The sequence below is a fragment of the Bactrocera tryoni genome, chromosome 1 (assembly GCF_016617805.1).
Source record: "Bactrocera tryoni isolate S06 chromosome 1, CSIRO_BtryS06_freeze2, whole genome shotgun sequence".
In the NCBI taxonomy this organism is placed as follows: domain Eukaryota; kingdom Metazoa; phylum Arthropoda; class Insecta; order Diptera; family Tephritidae; genus Bactrocera; species Bactrocera tryoni.
Window position 1 is genome coordinate 84,755,115 of NC_052499.1, and position 15,300 is coordinate 84,770,414.

The following is a 15,300-nucleotide window of genomic DNA, read 5'->3' on the forward strand; positions in this document are numbered from 1 at the left end:
GTTGCTCCATTTCATAATTTGCCTTGCCGCGCATTCTTTTCGCACAATTTATTTTGATTATCCGCTTGCTGGTGTTCTAATTTCCATTCAAACTTTTTACCTGCACCATTTGCGTGCACCATAACGATTAGTCAAAATGTACAAATGTACCCGAACATGCGTGCGTTTCTATTTAGTTTTGAGTACATTTGGAAAAAACACTTTTTTGAATATTTATAAACTCTGAAGTGCAGGCGATTTCGTGACGAACTAGACAAGTCACATGGATTTGTAGACATATTTCCCAAGAAACCATAAATAATGCAACGGTTCATCGATTTACTACGTGTATTCAAAATCACGTCATTAGCAAAGGAGTTTATTAATTTTTCACTGTTTCTCGGGACAAGTTATGATTTCGGTATATAGAAATATGTATAATCGTTTTTCATTTTAATGAAGTTTTAAACTTTGTATACACATCTATTTCTTCTTTGCTGGGTTTACAACAGCGCGCCAGTCGTTCTTCATTTTCATTGTTTGGCGTCAGCTCCTTTTTCACCTGGTCTTTCCAACGGAGTGGAGCTTACTATGACGACATGACCTAGACAGCGTCGATTTTGTCTCTGAACTATGTCTATGTCATCCTATGTTTCGTACAATTCATTATTTCATCGACTGCGCTATTCGCCGTCTCCAATGTGCAAATGACCATAAATCTTTTGCAGAACATTTCTCTCGAAAACTCGTAACGTGAACTCGTCAGTTGTTGTCATCCACATTGTCTAGTTATGTTAAGGGGATATACCAGTGTAACCCAAGAAAAATTAGGCGATTTTCAGGATTTTTTTTAAAAGAAAGTAATTGTACGAATGTTTCAAAGTTCTTTGGACATATTAAGATATATTTTAAACTATATTTTAAGATTTTCATTTTACAAAAATATTGAATAATAAGGGGTTAAGTGCTGTCTTCGGAGGTGCCAAAAAAAAGTTCCCCAACTGCTGACATTATTCAAGCCGAATGAGTAGCTAAAACAAAAAAAAATCAGAAAGGTTAATAAAGTTGAAGGTATATCCTATACAATGACCGATTTTGGAAAAATGTCAGAAATTAAAAAAATGGCTTGTTTTTGAAAAAAGTTTCGTTTTTTATGTAAAAAATTGTCACTTTTTAATGCCAAATTTACAATTTTCAACCAATCAAATAGATCGTAGGTCATTGTATAGTCAATATACTCAATACTCAGTTTCAATTTAAAGTCGATCGGTCAATTTCTCGTTGAGTTATGCTGTCAGCAAAAAATGTCGTTTCGAGAAAGACGCGTTTCAAGTTTCATTTATCTGCGAAATACCTACGAGCGGTCGCTTTTTAGAACGCTGCCACTCAAAAACTATTCAAGATATAACCTTTCTGATTTCACAGGATATTTTTGAAAATATAAACTATCGAAAAAGCAAAAAAAAAAATCGATTTTTTGAAAGTGCCACACTTGTATAGCTCTAAAAGGGATAAATTTAGTTCGATTTTAGGTATGAAAAACTATGAATCTCCAGTTTTTGTTTGAGCAAATTTCAAAGTTTATTATAATTTTTCCAAAATATTCGCTTATGTATACAATGATATTAGAATAAAATGAATTTCATCAATATATGTACATATGTATGTTTGTTAATTTTTTTGAGAATTTCGAACTCTCTTCTAACAAACTTTTAAAATATCAGATCGAAGAAGTAATTTATTCTCTTCTCAATATTTATTTCACAAAGAAGAATTTTTGAAATTACATTTCTGGCGGCGTAAAATGTATTAATCATTCTTTCAATATGTGTATTTACATTCGCTAAAATATATTAAAAATACATATGTTGAGTGCCTTAAACATTTCTATTTAGGATTTTAGCTTTGCGTGAACGAAAAATGTATTTTTGGAACAACTGTGTCAACGTGCACGTGCCTGCATAGATCACTATATACATATATAAATATATATGTTTATATGCTTTTGTGATTTTTTTAATGAGAACATATTTAAAAGAAGTAAAGTGTATGCCTACAACACCAACAACAGGTCCTCTACATTTATTTGTACACAGAAACATTATGAAATATTTCATTAATTTTTTATGTCGCTGATATTAACAAATTAACATAATCTGAAGGTAAAATAAATTAGTTTAAAAATTAATTATGTTCTCAGATTGTATTTAATATAATTGATAATATTTGTTGCGCTTAATGAAGTTGTTCAATTTTATAACAGGGTTTGACAATTATCAAAAGAAAGTGAGTGACACTGAGTCAGGGTTGCGTGGAAAAGTCTTATTTACAATACTTGGTAATACACTCGTGAGGAGGTTATGAGTCAGTCCTTTGTCTTGCTTAATTAGAGAGAGAGAGGTAAAGTAGCTGTCTACCGACGCACTAGAACTAGAACACTCAAACTCTCAATTTATACTCAATTTTGCAAGAATCGCAATAAGTCTTTATATTGTGAATCTTGCGAAATTGCATTGATAAGTAATTGCATCCAATAATATTGCCACAGACCGTGAATTACGTGCTTATAATTTGCTTTCAACCAAATATTAGCTAGAAATAAAATTTTCCAGTGCAGAATTCGTGCATACAAGCTGCATTCAGTACCTAATAATGTATTTAATTATTATATATGTATATAGAAAAATAATTACTTTTAACCCAAAAATACTGTTTTTGAATATAAATTTCATATATTTATCACCTTCATACCGCTCGCAAGCCATTCTGCTGATTAAAGCGACTAAAAATAGTCAAGCAAATCAGCTGTCAGCTGTCAGCTAAGATCAACTGAGATGTCAACTGTCAGAGCATGTCAAAATCGCAAATGCAAGGTGCATATTTCGTCTCTCTGATTATTATAATTTACTGAAAAATTAAAAATTAAAAAATTAAAATAAAAATTTGCAATGCTCATGCTAATTGACATGCCACAAATTCTTACAAGAGTCGTGGCAAACATCTGCTTATTTTACAGTCAAAATGTCTCGAACTAAATTTATGTTTTCCTGCTTAGTTCAAAAACTTTAAGTTTTTAAACAAACATTTTTCGAGAAATTGCTCTTCTCTAATTGAATTACCGGCTATAACTGTGCACCATATGCAATACTACTTGTTTAGTGTTTATTATTAAGGTGTGTACATATGTATTTATATAAACATTCATATGTACATACATTTATTATTGGTGTCTGCGTTAGCAATTTTTTTATCGCACTTCTCTGCGCGCTTGCTAGAAGGCTTTTCTCGTATTTTTTACATAATCATTTACATATTTATAAACCTCTACGTGCATATATAAGTAGATATGTAAGCGTGTTTACAATTCTTAGGCCTGCTCCTACATTTATTTGGAGCACACTCGACACTTCTGCTATTTGGGTCTTTGGGTATCTGTGCAATGTCATTTTGTCCTCGCTCGGCTCTGTCGCATTTGAACACGAATGTACGAGTGTGTATGTGGGCTGTGTGTGAAAATGGTTTCAGTTCGCAACTTGTATCTAATTAAAAACTAACGATGTAGCGCAAGTAAACAACAACAAAAGCAAAAGGAAACGCAAATCAAAAAGTAAAAGTAAAAAGAGAATATAGAGGTGTACTTAGACACAAATATAAAATTCTGAAGGGCACGCAAACACATATGCAAAGGCACGTACGAAATGCAGAAGCCGAAAGAGCACGGGATGGCGACTAAATTAGAAATGCAATGTGAACAAGTAAGAAATGAAACAAAAATGGAAATGCTGCAAGGCAGCAAGGCCGAGAGGGAAATATAAAGAAAAGTTTCGAAATGTTATTGCGCCGGCAAGAAACAAAAAAGAAGGAAAAAAAAAGTATATAGAAAAATATGAAAGCAATAATAATAAAGCAAGAAAAGTGGTACAAACATTTTTATTATTATTTTGAGACCCTTCTTAACACCTTTTTATTTATTAATTTTCAAACCTTTCCTACGTGAGACTTAGAAAGTATATAGCATTTCCAACATAACTGCTAACACATTTGAACCCAATAACAAACCTCAAAATTTCGGTGTCACACTGTCACACTGTCTCATTGCTCTATCGCTTTTGCGACCCGCTGACCTGAACGCTGTGCAGAGTCGTGACCTAATTATGTATATACACACATCTACTTACAAGTATATGATAAACTATGGCTAGGAGTCTGCTAGCGTTAACTTTGTATGTGTTGCTCGTATGATTGTGTGTGTGATTAAAAAACTACAGAAAATTCTGATTTTGAGGTCATCAAAAAGGTCGTCCTTTGTAAATATAAAATATTTATCAAAATTTCCTTTGCTTCAGAAAACAACATTAGAAGTTGCGATTGCCTCTGATTTTCAGCTAAGGAAACGTATACGCGTGTGTGTTGCAGTTGCACAAGTTTACATTCAAACACACACATTTTTGAAAGCGTTGCAAGTTTGATTTGCAAGTGAAAGTGAAAGTGAGAGGTTAAAACACCTGACTTTTCCACTTTTCTTACACTAAGCTCCTTTTGTACTGAAACATAAACGCTAAAAGACTATTAATTTTATATCATTTGCTTTAAATATTGAAGCAAAGTAATTTTTATTTGAAAACTATATACATATCTAGGTGTAAAGTGTAAAGAGATATATAAAATGAAAACAGAAACATTTATATTGAGTAGTCGAAAAAGACTTTTCGTATTTCTAATCAAACTTCAACTTATCTTTTTATATTTTTATTGTTCGACCATTTTTTGGAATTTTTCCGCTAGAGACATTATTCCATCAGTATAACTTAAAATTTCGAAATTTCCAGAACGGAAGCGAGCGAACCACTGTTGTGATACACGAACTGCTGCAGCATTGTCTCCGTAAACTTCACAAATTTCATTGGTGGCTTGCGTGGCATTCTTCTCATTTTTATAAAAAAATTTCAAAATATAGCGAATTTCTTCATTATTTTTACTTATTTTTGAACAGCTGTAACTTTTTTTTCAAATTTCTCAAATTTAATTTATTTTCTGGCTAACAGAAGTTTAAAATCTCACCTTTCCAAAATTATATGGTATAACACAATGTGATTGGTAGCACTGGAGCTATACGGCTGCAACGACATTTTTTGGCAAAATACGAAAAGACTTTTTCGACTACCAATATCTTTGTTAGTTATTTCAATAGAAGTTCCTACAAGTATAAAACTATTCGCGTGATTTTCATAAATCTTTAAATCATCAAATTCACCTGTGTGAAATGTGTGTATGAAATTTTTTGAAAACCAACTTCATGTCAATAGTAAAGACAGCGACTGCCGCATAGCATCAGCGGCATTTGCTCTCAAGTTTTGTCCAAATAAGTTTACTGTTGACTTTTACTCTTTTTATACGCTTAACAATTATAAATATATGAATTTATTGCTTAACATTTAATTTTTAAAAATTTACAATAAATAATTATATATATTTTTTTCATTTCTTCTCGTTACAGGTGAGTCAGTTTGTTCGGGAATTGAGGTTGAAATTGAAAATAATAACAATTTCTCTCATGGTAAGCTTTTTCATTATTCATTAACTACCATTACAACCGACTTTCATCTGCCTACAAAATTTTGAATTTGAAATTGAAAAACAAAAACAAAAATAAAAACAATTAATGCTTTGATTTTGATTTAACACGAACCGTTTTTAATATGCCGTTTATTGGAGCTTTCGCCTTTTTTACCTACAAAAATTGTTTACACTTTTCTTTTGCCTTTTATGCTCTTATTTACCCAAATTAATCTTGTATTATTTTTTTGTATAAATACTCCTTTCACGATCTCGATACTTCTGCGTTGCGTAATTCATCATTGCAATGCAGGCGCAATTAAACTGCAATAGGCATTAAATAGCTGTAAATAAAAAATAATAAAAGTCTACTAAAAATAGTGTATTCAACAGTCCTAAGAATTTTCGCAAGTTCATAACTATTTTTCGAGGTTAGGACTCATTTCTCTTGAATATGCTTAGCAGAGCCACTAAGCCTTGGAAATTAACTGAAAATAGCGTATATTTTTTTATTACTGTAAAGGAATTTAATATTTTCACATAATCTCTAAAGCATAATGGGAGGAATTAAAGCTTAGCCGTGTTTTCGGTGGCACCAATTTCCATATAAATAACGACAGTACAATTCCATTATTTCTCATGCTATGTTTACGAGTAGCTAAGCTACTTTGAGGCTTTTCATAGCCCACGATTTCTGCCTAATGATTTTCATATCCCCAGAGTTAAGTATACATATTTTAAACAGATAGCTGATTGGCTCTGACAAATCCCTTTCCAGTCTTCAATAAAAACGTAGAATAAATAATTTTTACTGCGGCACTAATAACAGCTTTCCTTGTATTTACCACTACAACAATAACAAATTAATAACAATTGGTGAAAATCATTCATTCTCACATCATTTGTCAAGCATCTCATTATCATTGCGCATTCTCAGCGTTTCTCGTCGATGCTCATGTGGTCATTCGCTCGCCATTTCATTTCGATTCTCCTCATGCCATTTTGATGCAGCACAAAGGCCATAAACTGCGTGCAGCCACCAACTCATTTGTCGCCCCATTTCGGCACAGCTCGGCAAATAAGCAAAAACAAATCATCTAATTACTCATTTGAAGTGAAAGAGAGCGCAACTGTTATTATTTTTAATTTTAAATCCTCTTCTGTGTATGTAACGATTTATTAATTAAATATATTTATATATAACTACATATCTATATATATACAATATATAGATACTTATGTGTTTCAAAAGTAAACTGCTTATATGTACTTATGTATGTAATGCCTGCAACCAAAGCCGAAGTACACGCGCAAAGTGTATTTCGTGGCGGTTATGTAAAAACAAATATTAATAATTTTGCAAAAGGCAAATTACACAACCAACACTGTCTGCTCAAATATTTTATTAATGCAACACGGTGCTTTTTTTCCTTCTCTTTCTACGTAACGCTTTGTCTCGTTTCACGCACACGTTCGCGCGCGCAGGCGACTCTTCCTACCACATGAAGATCCTAGTGCCTGCCGTGGCCTCCGGTGCCATCATAGGCAAGGGCGGCGAGACCATCGCCTCTTTGCAGAAAGACTCCGGTGCTAGAGTTAAGATGTCCAAGTCGCACGACTTCTATCCAGGTAATAAGCTTGTCTCTCAATTGCACTTGAACACAATACCAACGCTTTCTTTCTCTTTGTGCGTGTAGGTACTACGGAGCGCGTTTGCCTCATTACCGGCTCCGTGGATGGCATTATGTCGGTTATGGACTTTATTATGGATAAAATACGTGAGAAGCCCGATCTTACCACTAAGATAATTGACACTGACTCCAAACAGAATCAGGATCGTGATAAGCAGGTGAAAATTTTGGTGCCCAATTCAACGGCTGGTATGATCATCGGCAAGGGTGGTGCTTTCATCAAGCAGATCAAGGAGGAGAGCGGCTCGTATGTGCAGATTTCACAGAAACCCAAGGATATATCGTTGCAGGAACGTTGCATTACCATTATTGGCGATAAGGAGAACAATAAAGCCGCCTGCAAGATGATACTGTCCAAGATTGTTGAGGATCCACAATCCGGTACATGCCTTAATGTCTCATATGCCGATATTAGTGGCCCAGTTGCCAATTTCAACCCAACTGGTTCACCGTATGCCACCAACCAGAATGCCATAAATACGAGTACCGCTTCGTTGAACTCGACTTTGGGTCAGAATATTGGCGGTGCAGCTACAGCTGCGGGTCTTTTAATAAACGGCACCGGCATCAATCTATCGCTGAACCTGAGTTCACCCAACCCAGCTCCGAACTTGGCGGTGGCCACACAATTGCTTGAACACATCAAGGTACTTGCCTGCTGACGCTTGTTTTTAGGTTGAATCTTTTAATCTTAACATTTACCTTTTAGGTTGCTCTACGCGGCTCCGGCTACTCAGAAACCGCCACCAACGAAGTGTGCGCCGCACTTGGCGTACTCGCCAAATATGGCGTTTTGGGCATGGGTGTCGGTGTACCGCATGCCAATGGCACCACCACACTCGGCAGTTTTCTGGGTGTTACGACGTTGGATCAGCAGACAGCTGCCGCCGCTTCAGCAGCTACTGCCAGTAATGTTTTCGGTGCTGTGGGTCAAGTTAATTTGGAACAGTATACAGCGGCAGCGGCTGCTGCTGCTGCAGCAGCTGCCAGCCGTCCGACACAGTCGCACCTGGAAGCGGCCGCCGCCGCGCAATTCGACCCGTTCCGTCATTTGAGCACATCAGCCACAGCGGCACAGGCCACCACACCGGTATCGCTGAACAACAATAGTTTCGGCTTGACTGCGGCCACCGGTACTACGTGCACAACGGCGCAGAGCCTCAGCGCCGCAACGCATACGCTTAGCGGCTTGAGCAAGAGTCCCACACCGGGCGATCTGGGTGCTAAGGATACCAAAAATGTTGAAATTCCAGAAGTGATTGTTGGCGCTATCTTAGGTGGGCCACGCTTTTATTATCCCTACTAAAAACAACCCCAAAACCAAAACATAGTCGGTGAAATCACGCGAAAACCATACGAAGCCTAAATGCTACTCACAGACACAGTTAGAATGTTCAATGTTCCCACACTTATAATTTGTGCGAGCGCCAAAAACCGTTTGCCTAATTAATGTTGCGCCTAAAACTATGCTGCTCAAATATTAAGCGCATTGGAGTAATTTTCAAAAATAGCTTAACACATCTGCTAACAGTTTAAACGTTGTATTATTTCAATTATTTATTGTTGCATAGTTGCATAGTTGCATATATGTTGCGTAACTATATCCTAACCAACACAAGCATACGTAGTTTGCCGCGTGCGCCGAAGCTTACTTATATGTTTAGTTGAATATCACACCTTTAAGTTTGATATGTACTGCTTGGTTAATACGTGTTGCGGTACAATTATACTCCACCTAATTTTCGATTGCAAAACATCGAAAGGTTTTATGATATTTTAGTTTTGTACGAGTAATATTTTATTGCCATAGAAAAAGTGTTAATTAAAACAGTCATCTGCAGTGGACTTCGTATGGCAAGGGCGCTATTAATGTATTTCTAAGAAACAAAACGTTAATTTTTTTGAATGACTATGCCCATAACTATTGCTTTTCAATTTGAAAATATATCTTCCGCCAAAATTTTTTTAAATTTCCACTACTTTACTCAGAGCCTTGCTAAGACTGGAATGTAGTGAAAGTTTGAGCGCCACTGCAGCAAATGTACGAAGTCCACTGCGTACTTTATTCATCGTCGAGTGTATACGCACATAATTAAAATCATTTTCATTTTATTGTAATCATTACATCTATTAAAGAGCTATACTTTCTTCAAAAATTTCAAACACCTAATTTTGCCGCTATGTACATACATACATATATACTTTTCAAATTCCATTCTCCATAAATGTCAATATGAGCGTGCTGTTATACATACCTACGTACATTCCAACGTCTGTAGTGTTTAAAAACACATACACACATATTTTTTTAATAGAAAAACATTTGAATTTTGTTTTTGAGATACTCTATGTTTTGTTTGTATTATCTAGTCAAGTTCTTGCCGCAAACATTTGCTTTCCTTCGCTTATCACAAACTGAAAATTCTCAAAGCAAAAAATCTCAAGCAAACCACATACCCAATACATAAGCAGACAAGCTCACCCAACGAGAGTCTTAAGTGAACATGCGCACCCACCTGCTGAATCAAAGATGCATGATAGTACATACATACATATAAATACATATGTGAACGATGTAACTGTGATTTCGTATACGCCAGCACATTGCGCACCTCTTACACGAATCATATAATACAAGCGCGCTTACAAATTACACGCACATAAAGTCAGCCATAAGATAAATAGCTGAGGATGCACCGCGAACTTAGAGCTATTGTGCCCTCAGCCACACAATGGCGGTAAATACTTTTATGCAGCTTTGTGCTCAATTCATTCAATACCTCTCCAAAATCAATCTGTAAACCACAGCTGATATCAAGTTTCAGCTAGCTCATAACTGAGCGTTCCAGACTTCTTCTCATAACAAAGCTTTTCAGCTGCAATCTTTACACTTTCATTAATTTACGCGTAAATACCGCTAAAATCACTGCTATTTCACTCCAGCTGATGTACCATCCCACTACAGGCTAAACTTTTTGTCTAGAGCTTTCACAAGACTTTCTTACACCAACACACACACACACACATACATATCAATCTGCATACATTATAAAGGCATTCCTTGCATTGACCAGCGTAGCTTTACGCTTTTGTTAGTCCTATTTTGTTAATCACCTGCACCTCGACATTCCCGGCTTACTAGCACTAGCGCAGACATTCTAGCATAAATGACAGAGTGCGTCATATTGACTGTGCAACCAATTATCCTCGTAGCGTACATGTACGGGACTTTATCTAGTGATTAGTGCCACAAACCGCACGCACTCCATGTGTACATACACCGAACTCCAACTACACAAGCATACTCACACATAACGTGTATGCACATATCTTATTTACATATGTATATGGTATATTATATTATAAGTGACATAGAAAGACATAAGTTAAAAGTCGTTTTCTTTTGTTTTTTTTTTTTCGCTTTTTTTTAAACACAAAAAAAATCATATAAAAATTCATATTTTATAGAAGCTTATATAGACGTAGGTATATTTGTTGTTATGAAGGGTTTGGCTTTTTGTTATACATACATACAAACATTTATTTACATATAATATCACAAATACTTGTAGGATTTAATATATAGTAAAGTGCCTTACAAATGCATCAACCGCGCAGCGCTCTCGCTACCAAACTGAATGGAGTGATCACACACCAAATTGGTGTTTGTTCGTATATACCATATATTTCGTGTGATAATTTGTTCGTAAAGCAGTTTTGAGCGCCGCGGTTACAAGTGCTAAATTTATTTTTTTGTAAATCATATAAAATTTTCACTTTTCAATTAACTCTTGGTTATGTACCTATTGTTGGTAAGGTTAGATATATTAGATTAATTTTAGTTTCTTCATGCAAAACTCCACGTTTGAACACAAGACAGCTGCAAAACTTATAACGCTGAAAGCAAGTGAAAGCTTTGCTCGGAGAGAAAAAATTTGTCCTTAAAGTTTATAGAAAAAAATTTACTTTTTAATAAACCTACTTTTTAAACACTGAGAATACCAATTCTCTGAGAGAAATATTCTCTCCAAAATATCCTTTGAATTGGTAAATAATTGGAGGTATAGAAAAAGTAATATTCACATTTTTTACCGTCATAAGCTCAACGTCAAAAAAAACTGCAGTCAATAGTTTTGTGTTTAATTGATGTAGAGAGCTTTTAAGGAGCTTTCACTTTTGGTATCAATTGCAACGAAGCTTTGCTTTAACTTTCTTTGCCATAACAATTACTTACGCTTTCATTAGTGTAAGCCGAGTTGGCTAAATTGAAAGCTTTTAAAGAGCTTTCACTTTCGGCAGCCATTGCAAAAAAGCTTTTTCTTTCATTTTCTTTGCTAAAACAATTACTTATGCTTTCATAAGTGTAAGCAGTAAGCTTTCACAGCTGAAATTTCCAACACGCAAAGTTATAGAAACCACTAACATCGTGGTGAATATGAGTGCCTAGCAGCGTAAATACCTCATAATATACAATTTCTTAATTCGTCAGTTCTTTTTTTCATTTGCGTTGTACATAGACAAGTACATACATACATATACTAATTAATCTTTATAATTACAATAAAATAAAAAAGTGCACAAGTTAATTTTGGCGAACAGCAACATTTATACGCAGCTAAATATGCCTATAATAGTTCTAAGCTAATTATTTTGGCTAACACGAAAATAATTTCTTACTTAAAATTATGCCTTACTAATATGTAAATTTATTCTAGCTTAGCATATTGTTATGGAAACCACACTGTTTGAATTTATGCTATTTGTAGACGACTTAGTAGTTTCTTAACCTCAAAAATTTCGTTTTTATTTTATTTTAAATATTTACTTTTATACTATACATTCGTACATATGTATATTGTCAGATTTTATTAACTGTTACTTACTGCTGTTTAGTTGCAAATCAATTTTAACCACACCCTAACGTAACACTTATGATTTTTGAGTTGAGCAACTGTACCTTATATGTATGTAATTATCCCTCTTATGTATACTACTACAACAACAACAATACATACATATTTTCTATGTATCTATACTATATAGTGACAATGTACTTGTATATGCCAATGTGTATAAAAATCAATTATAATGGAACATTAAAATTACAGGTCCAAATGGTCGTAGTTTAGTTGAAATCCAACATGTTTCTGGCGCAAATGTGCAAATTTCAAAAAAGGGCATATTCGCACCGGGCACTAGAAATCGAATTGTAACAATAACTGGTCAGCCGAATGCCATTGCCAAAGCGCAATATTTAATTGAACAGAAAATCACCGACGAGGAGACGAAGAGAGCGCGACAAATTCCATTAACCACTGTTGTGAATTAAAGCGAAAACCATTTACACTAAATAAAAATTACAAAATAAAACAACAAAAAACATAATAATAATAACTGAAAAAACAACAACATAAAATATAACCGAAAGAACATATTTTAAGAGACATTAAAAAGAAAAACAAAAAACCTATAATAATAATGCATACAGAAGAGAGAAAAACAACAACAACCATAACCTTAAAATTAAAATTAAAACGAAAAGTTATAAAATTATAAAATATGTAAATAGCAAATATTAATTAAAATGCTGAAGACGAAAAGAGCAGAGGCGAAAAATAGTTAAATTTGAAAAGTTGAAAATTCATAAAGTTTAAAATTTCACATCACAAATTTAGATGAAAGTTTTGAAAACACAAAAATATGTGCCGTCAAAAGCACGAATGATGGCAGCGTGCAAAAGCAACAAAACGCAAATAAATTTTAAAATAAATAGCAAAATACAAAAAGAGAGCATTGTAAATGAGAGGCGAAGAGAGAAGCGCGCTGCGTACATTGTATCATATGAAAGTAGAGATTTTAAAGCAAGAAATTTAGGAACAATTTATATACCACATACGAAACCAAGCGCGCGCTCAGCACGCAGAGAACAATAACAAGCAAAACAAAAACAAAAAGAGCAACTGAAGTAATTACATAATGCAGCCAGAGCGAGACAAACATACATACATACATATAGTGTAGCAAATAATTAGGCTGAGTTTTATTATAATTTTTAATAGCGAAAATTTAACTAATTAAAAGCAAAAAAGAACAAAGTAACAGCAAAACAAAAACAAAACCAAACGTACACTGTTAAGTAATGTTAACTTCGTTAATTGTAGTTGGAAAAGTGCGAAATATTTACTTGCAGCAAAATAGTTAAGCTAAAAGCAATTAAGTTAGCGCAAGCGAGAAGCAAAGTGCAGGCAAGCCAAACACCTGAGCAGACACATACAAATACAAATATAAATACGTTTTTCACTTACATACATAGCTAAATTGTAAAAAGTTAGAGAAATAAAAGACACAAATTGTTTGCGCTGAAAATATATAGAAATTTAAATTTAAACGAAATTCCGCTCCTGTAGTTAAAATCGAAATTTTTTCAGAATAAATTGCGTTTGTTAGAATTAAAATATAAAAGTAATAAGTAAATAAATTTTACACACCTTGCTACTTGTGCGCTGCAGTAAAAAAAAACTAAAGAAAAGGTATTAACAGAGGCACTTTTGGGCACACACAAACACATACACACGCACCTAAGTGGAATTGTGGTTTTGAAAAATATTAGCAAAATTTTTAAGATCATTTTTTTTGCTGTTTAAGTCAGTAGATAACTGTGAAGCGTGTTAGCAAACAAAATTATTTTTTTTTTTAATTCAAAAATTTTTTACTTTAATTCAAAATTAATTTAAATTTAAATTTTAATTTAACAAAACGGTTTTAAGTTAGTTTTAGAGAAACTGAAAACTAATTTTTTTAATTAAAAAAAATTGAAAAAAATAATAAATAAAAAAATACTAAAAGTTATAATTAATTTTTTTTTGATTTCAAAAACGATTATTTTATTTAAGTTTGTTTTTGAGAAACCGAAAACTAATTAGTTTTAGTTTAAAAAAAATTAATTATAATTTAATTAAAACAAAAAAATTAATTATAATTAAAAAAAATTAATTATAATTAAAAAAATACAAAATTAAAATTAATTTTTTTATTTAACTTTAAAAACTATTATATTTTGGCTTCTCTAAAAAATAACCTCACATTTTTTTATTAAATTAAAAATTAAATTAAATTTAAAATTAAAATTAAAAAAAATTAAATTTTAATTAATTTGAAATTAAATAAAAAAATAGTTTTTGGTTTCTTTAACATTTTGAGCACTTTTAATGCCGGACAAACACAATGTCCACTTTGGCAAAAATAATTCGCCAATGCTTAGTTCTAGTATTATATACTAGCACTGCAATAAGTTTTGGTTCTCAAAGTGTTAGCTACGCAAAATCTGTTATATTTGGTGTGCCTAATTTGGTATAATTTTAAAGCTTACTTTTTCGACTTTTGAGCGCTTCAGTTTTTGTTTTGTTACGTATGTTTTTGTTATTGGAAACTTTATTGAAAAGCAGTTCGAAATTAACTGAATTTGATATAAAACGCGTTCTAAGAGTTTTTTGTATACCACCGCCTCATACTTATATACATACATACATATATGGCGGAAGGTTATCTATGCAATTATGTTGAAAGAGTTGTTAAAAATATAATATATAATATTATGTTTGCGGTTAATTTTGATTGCTTTCAACTAAAGCGCTTGTTATTGGGCCTTAAGCTTTCTTGCAATTTTAACTATTTTTAATTTGTTTTGATAATTTTATAGAAAAAAATTATATTTTGTTGCTTTTGAAACGCCTGTTGAGCATTTTCAGTGATATAAAAGAATTTTCGTTTACAAGCGTTGCAAATAATTACACTGTTTAACATACAATTGTATACAGCATTGTTTTAAGCACTTGTGGTTTGAGTTTGGTACGAACAAGCGTTAAAAAAGACAACCTGCAGCAAGAAAAACTAAAAAGCAAACAAAAAATATATATGTATACAGTACTGAAAACCACGTCAGTAAAACCCCACGCCTGCGCCCTTCATACAGCATACCCATATTCTAGAAGGTAAATATTTAGCTTTAACAGTTACTTAGTAATTTACGTGGTTGCTTTAAAATAATTTGCATTATTTTCTAATTTTTATTGAT

At 33.2% G+C, this 15,300-nt stretch overlaps 1 protein-coding gene across 14 annotated transcripts in view; it reads left to right on the forward strand.

Moving 5' to 3' along the window:
• LOC120771936 (RNA-binding protein Nova-1) overlaps nt 1-13,421 on the forward strand; it is an 88,171-nt gene extending 74,750 nt beyond the window's left edge. For 12 of the 14 annotated variants that reach the window (XM_040100328.1, XM_040100319.1, XM_040100341.1 and 9 more), the window contains 5 exons: nt 5,477-5,536; nt 7,021-7,164; nt 7,233-7,873; nt 7,936-8,503; nt 12,335-13,421. In XM_040100328.1, coding sequence (XP_039956262.1) covers nt 5,477-5,536; nt 7,021-7,164; nt 7,233-7,873; nt 7,936-8,503; nt 12,335-12,555 — 1,634 coding nt within the window. In that variant the 3' untranslated portion in view covers nt 12,556-13,421. The remainder of the gene's footprint in view (nt 1-5,476; nt 5,537-7,020; nt 7,165-7,232; nt 7,874-7,935; nt 8,504-12,334) is intronic. The other 2 variants (XM_040100349.1, XM_040100300.1) reach the window with 1 other exon arrangement.
• Nucleotides 13,422-15,300: the final 1,879 nt, after the last annotated feature.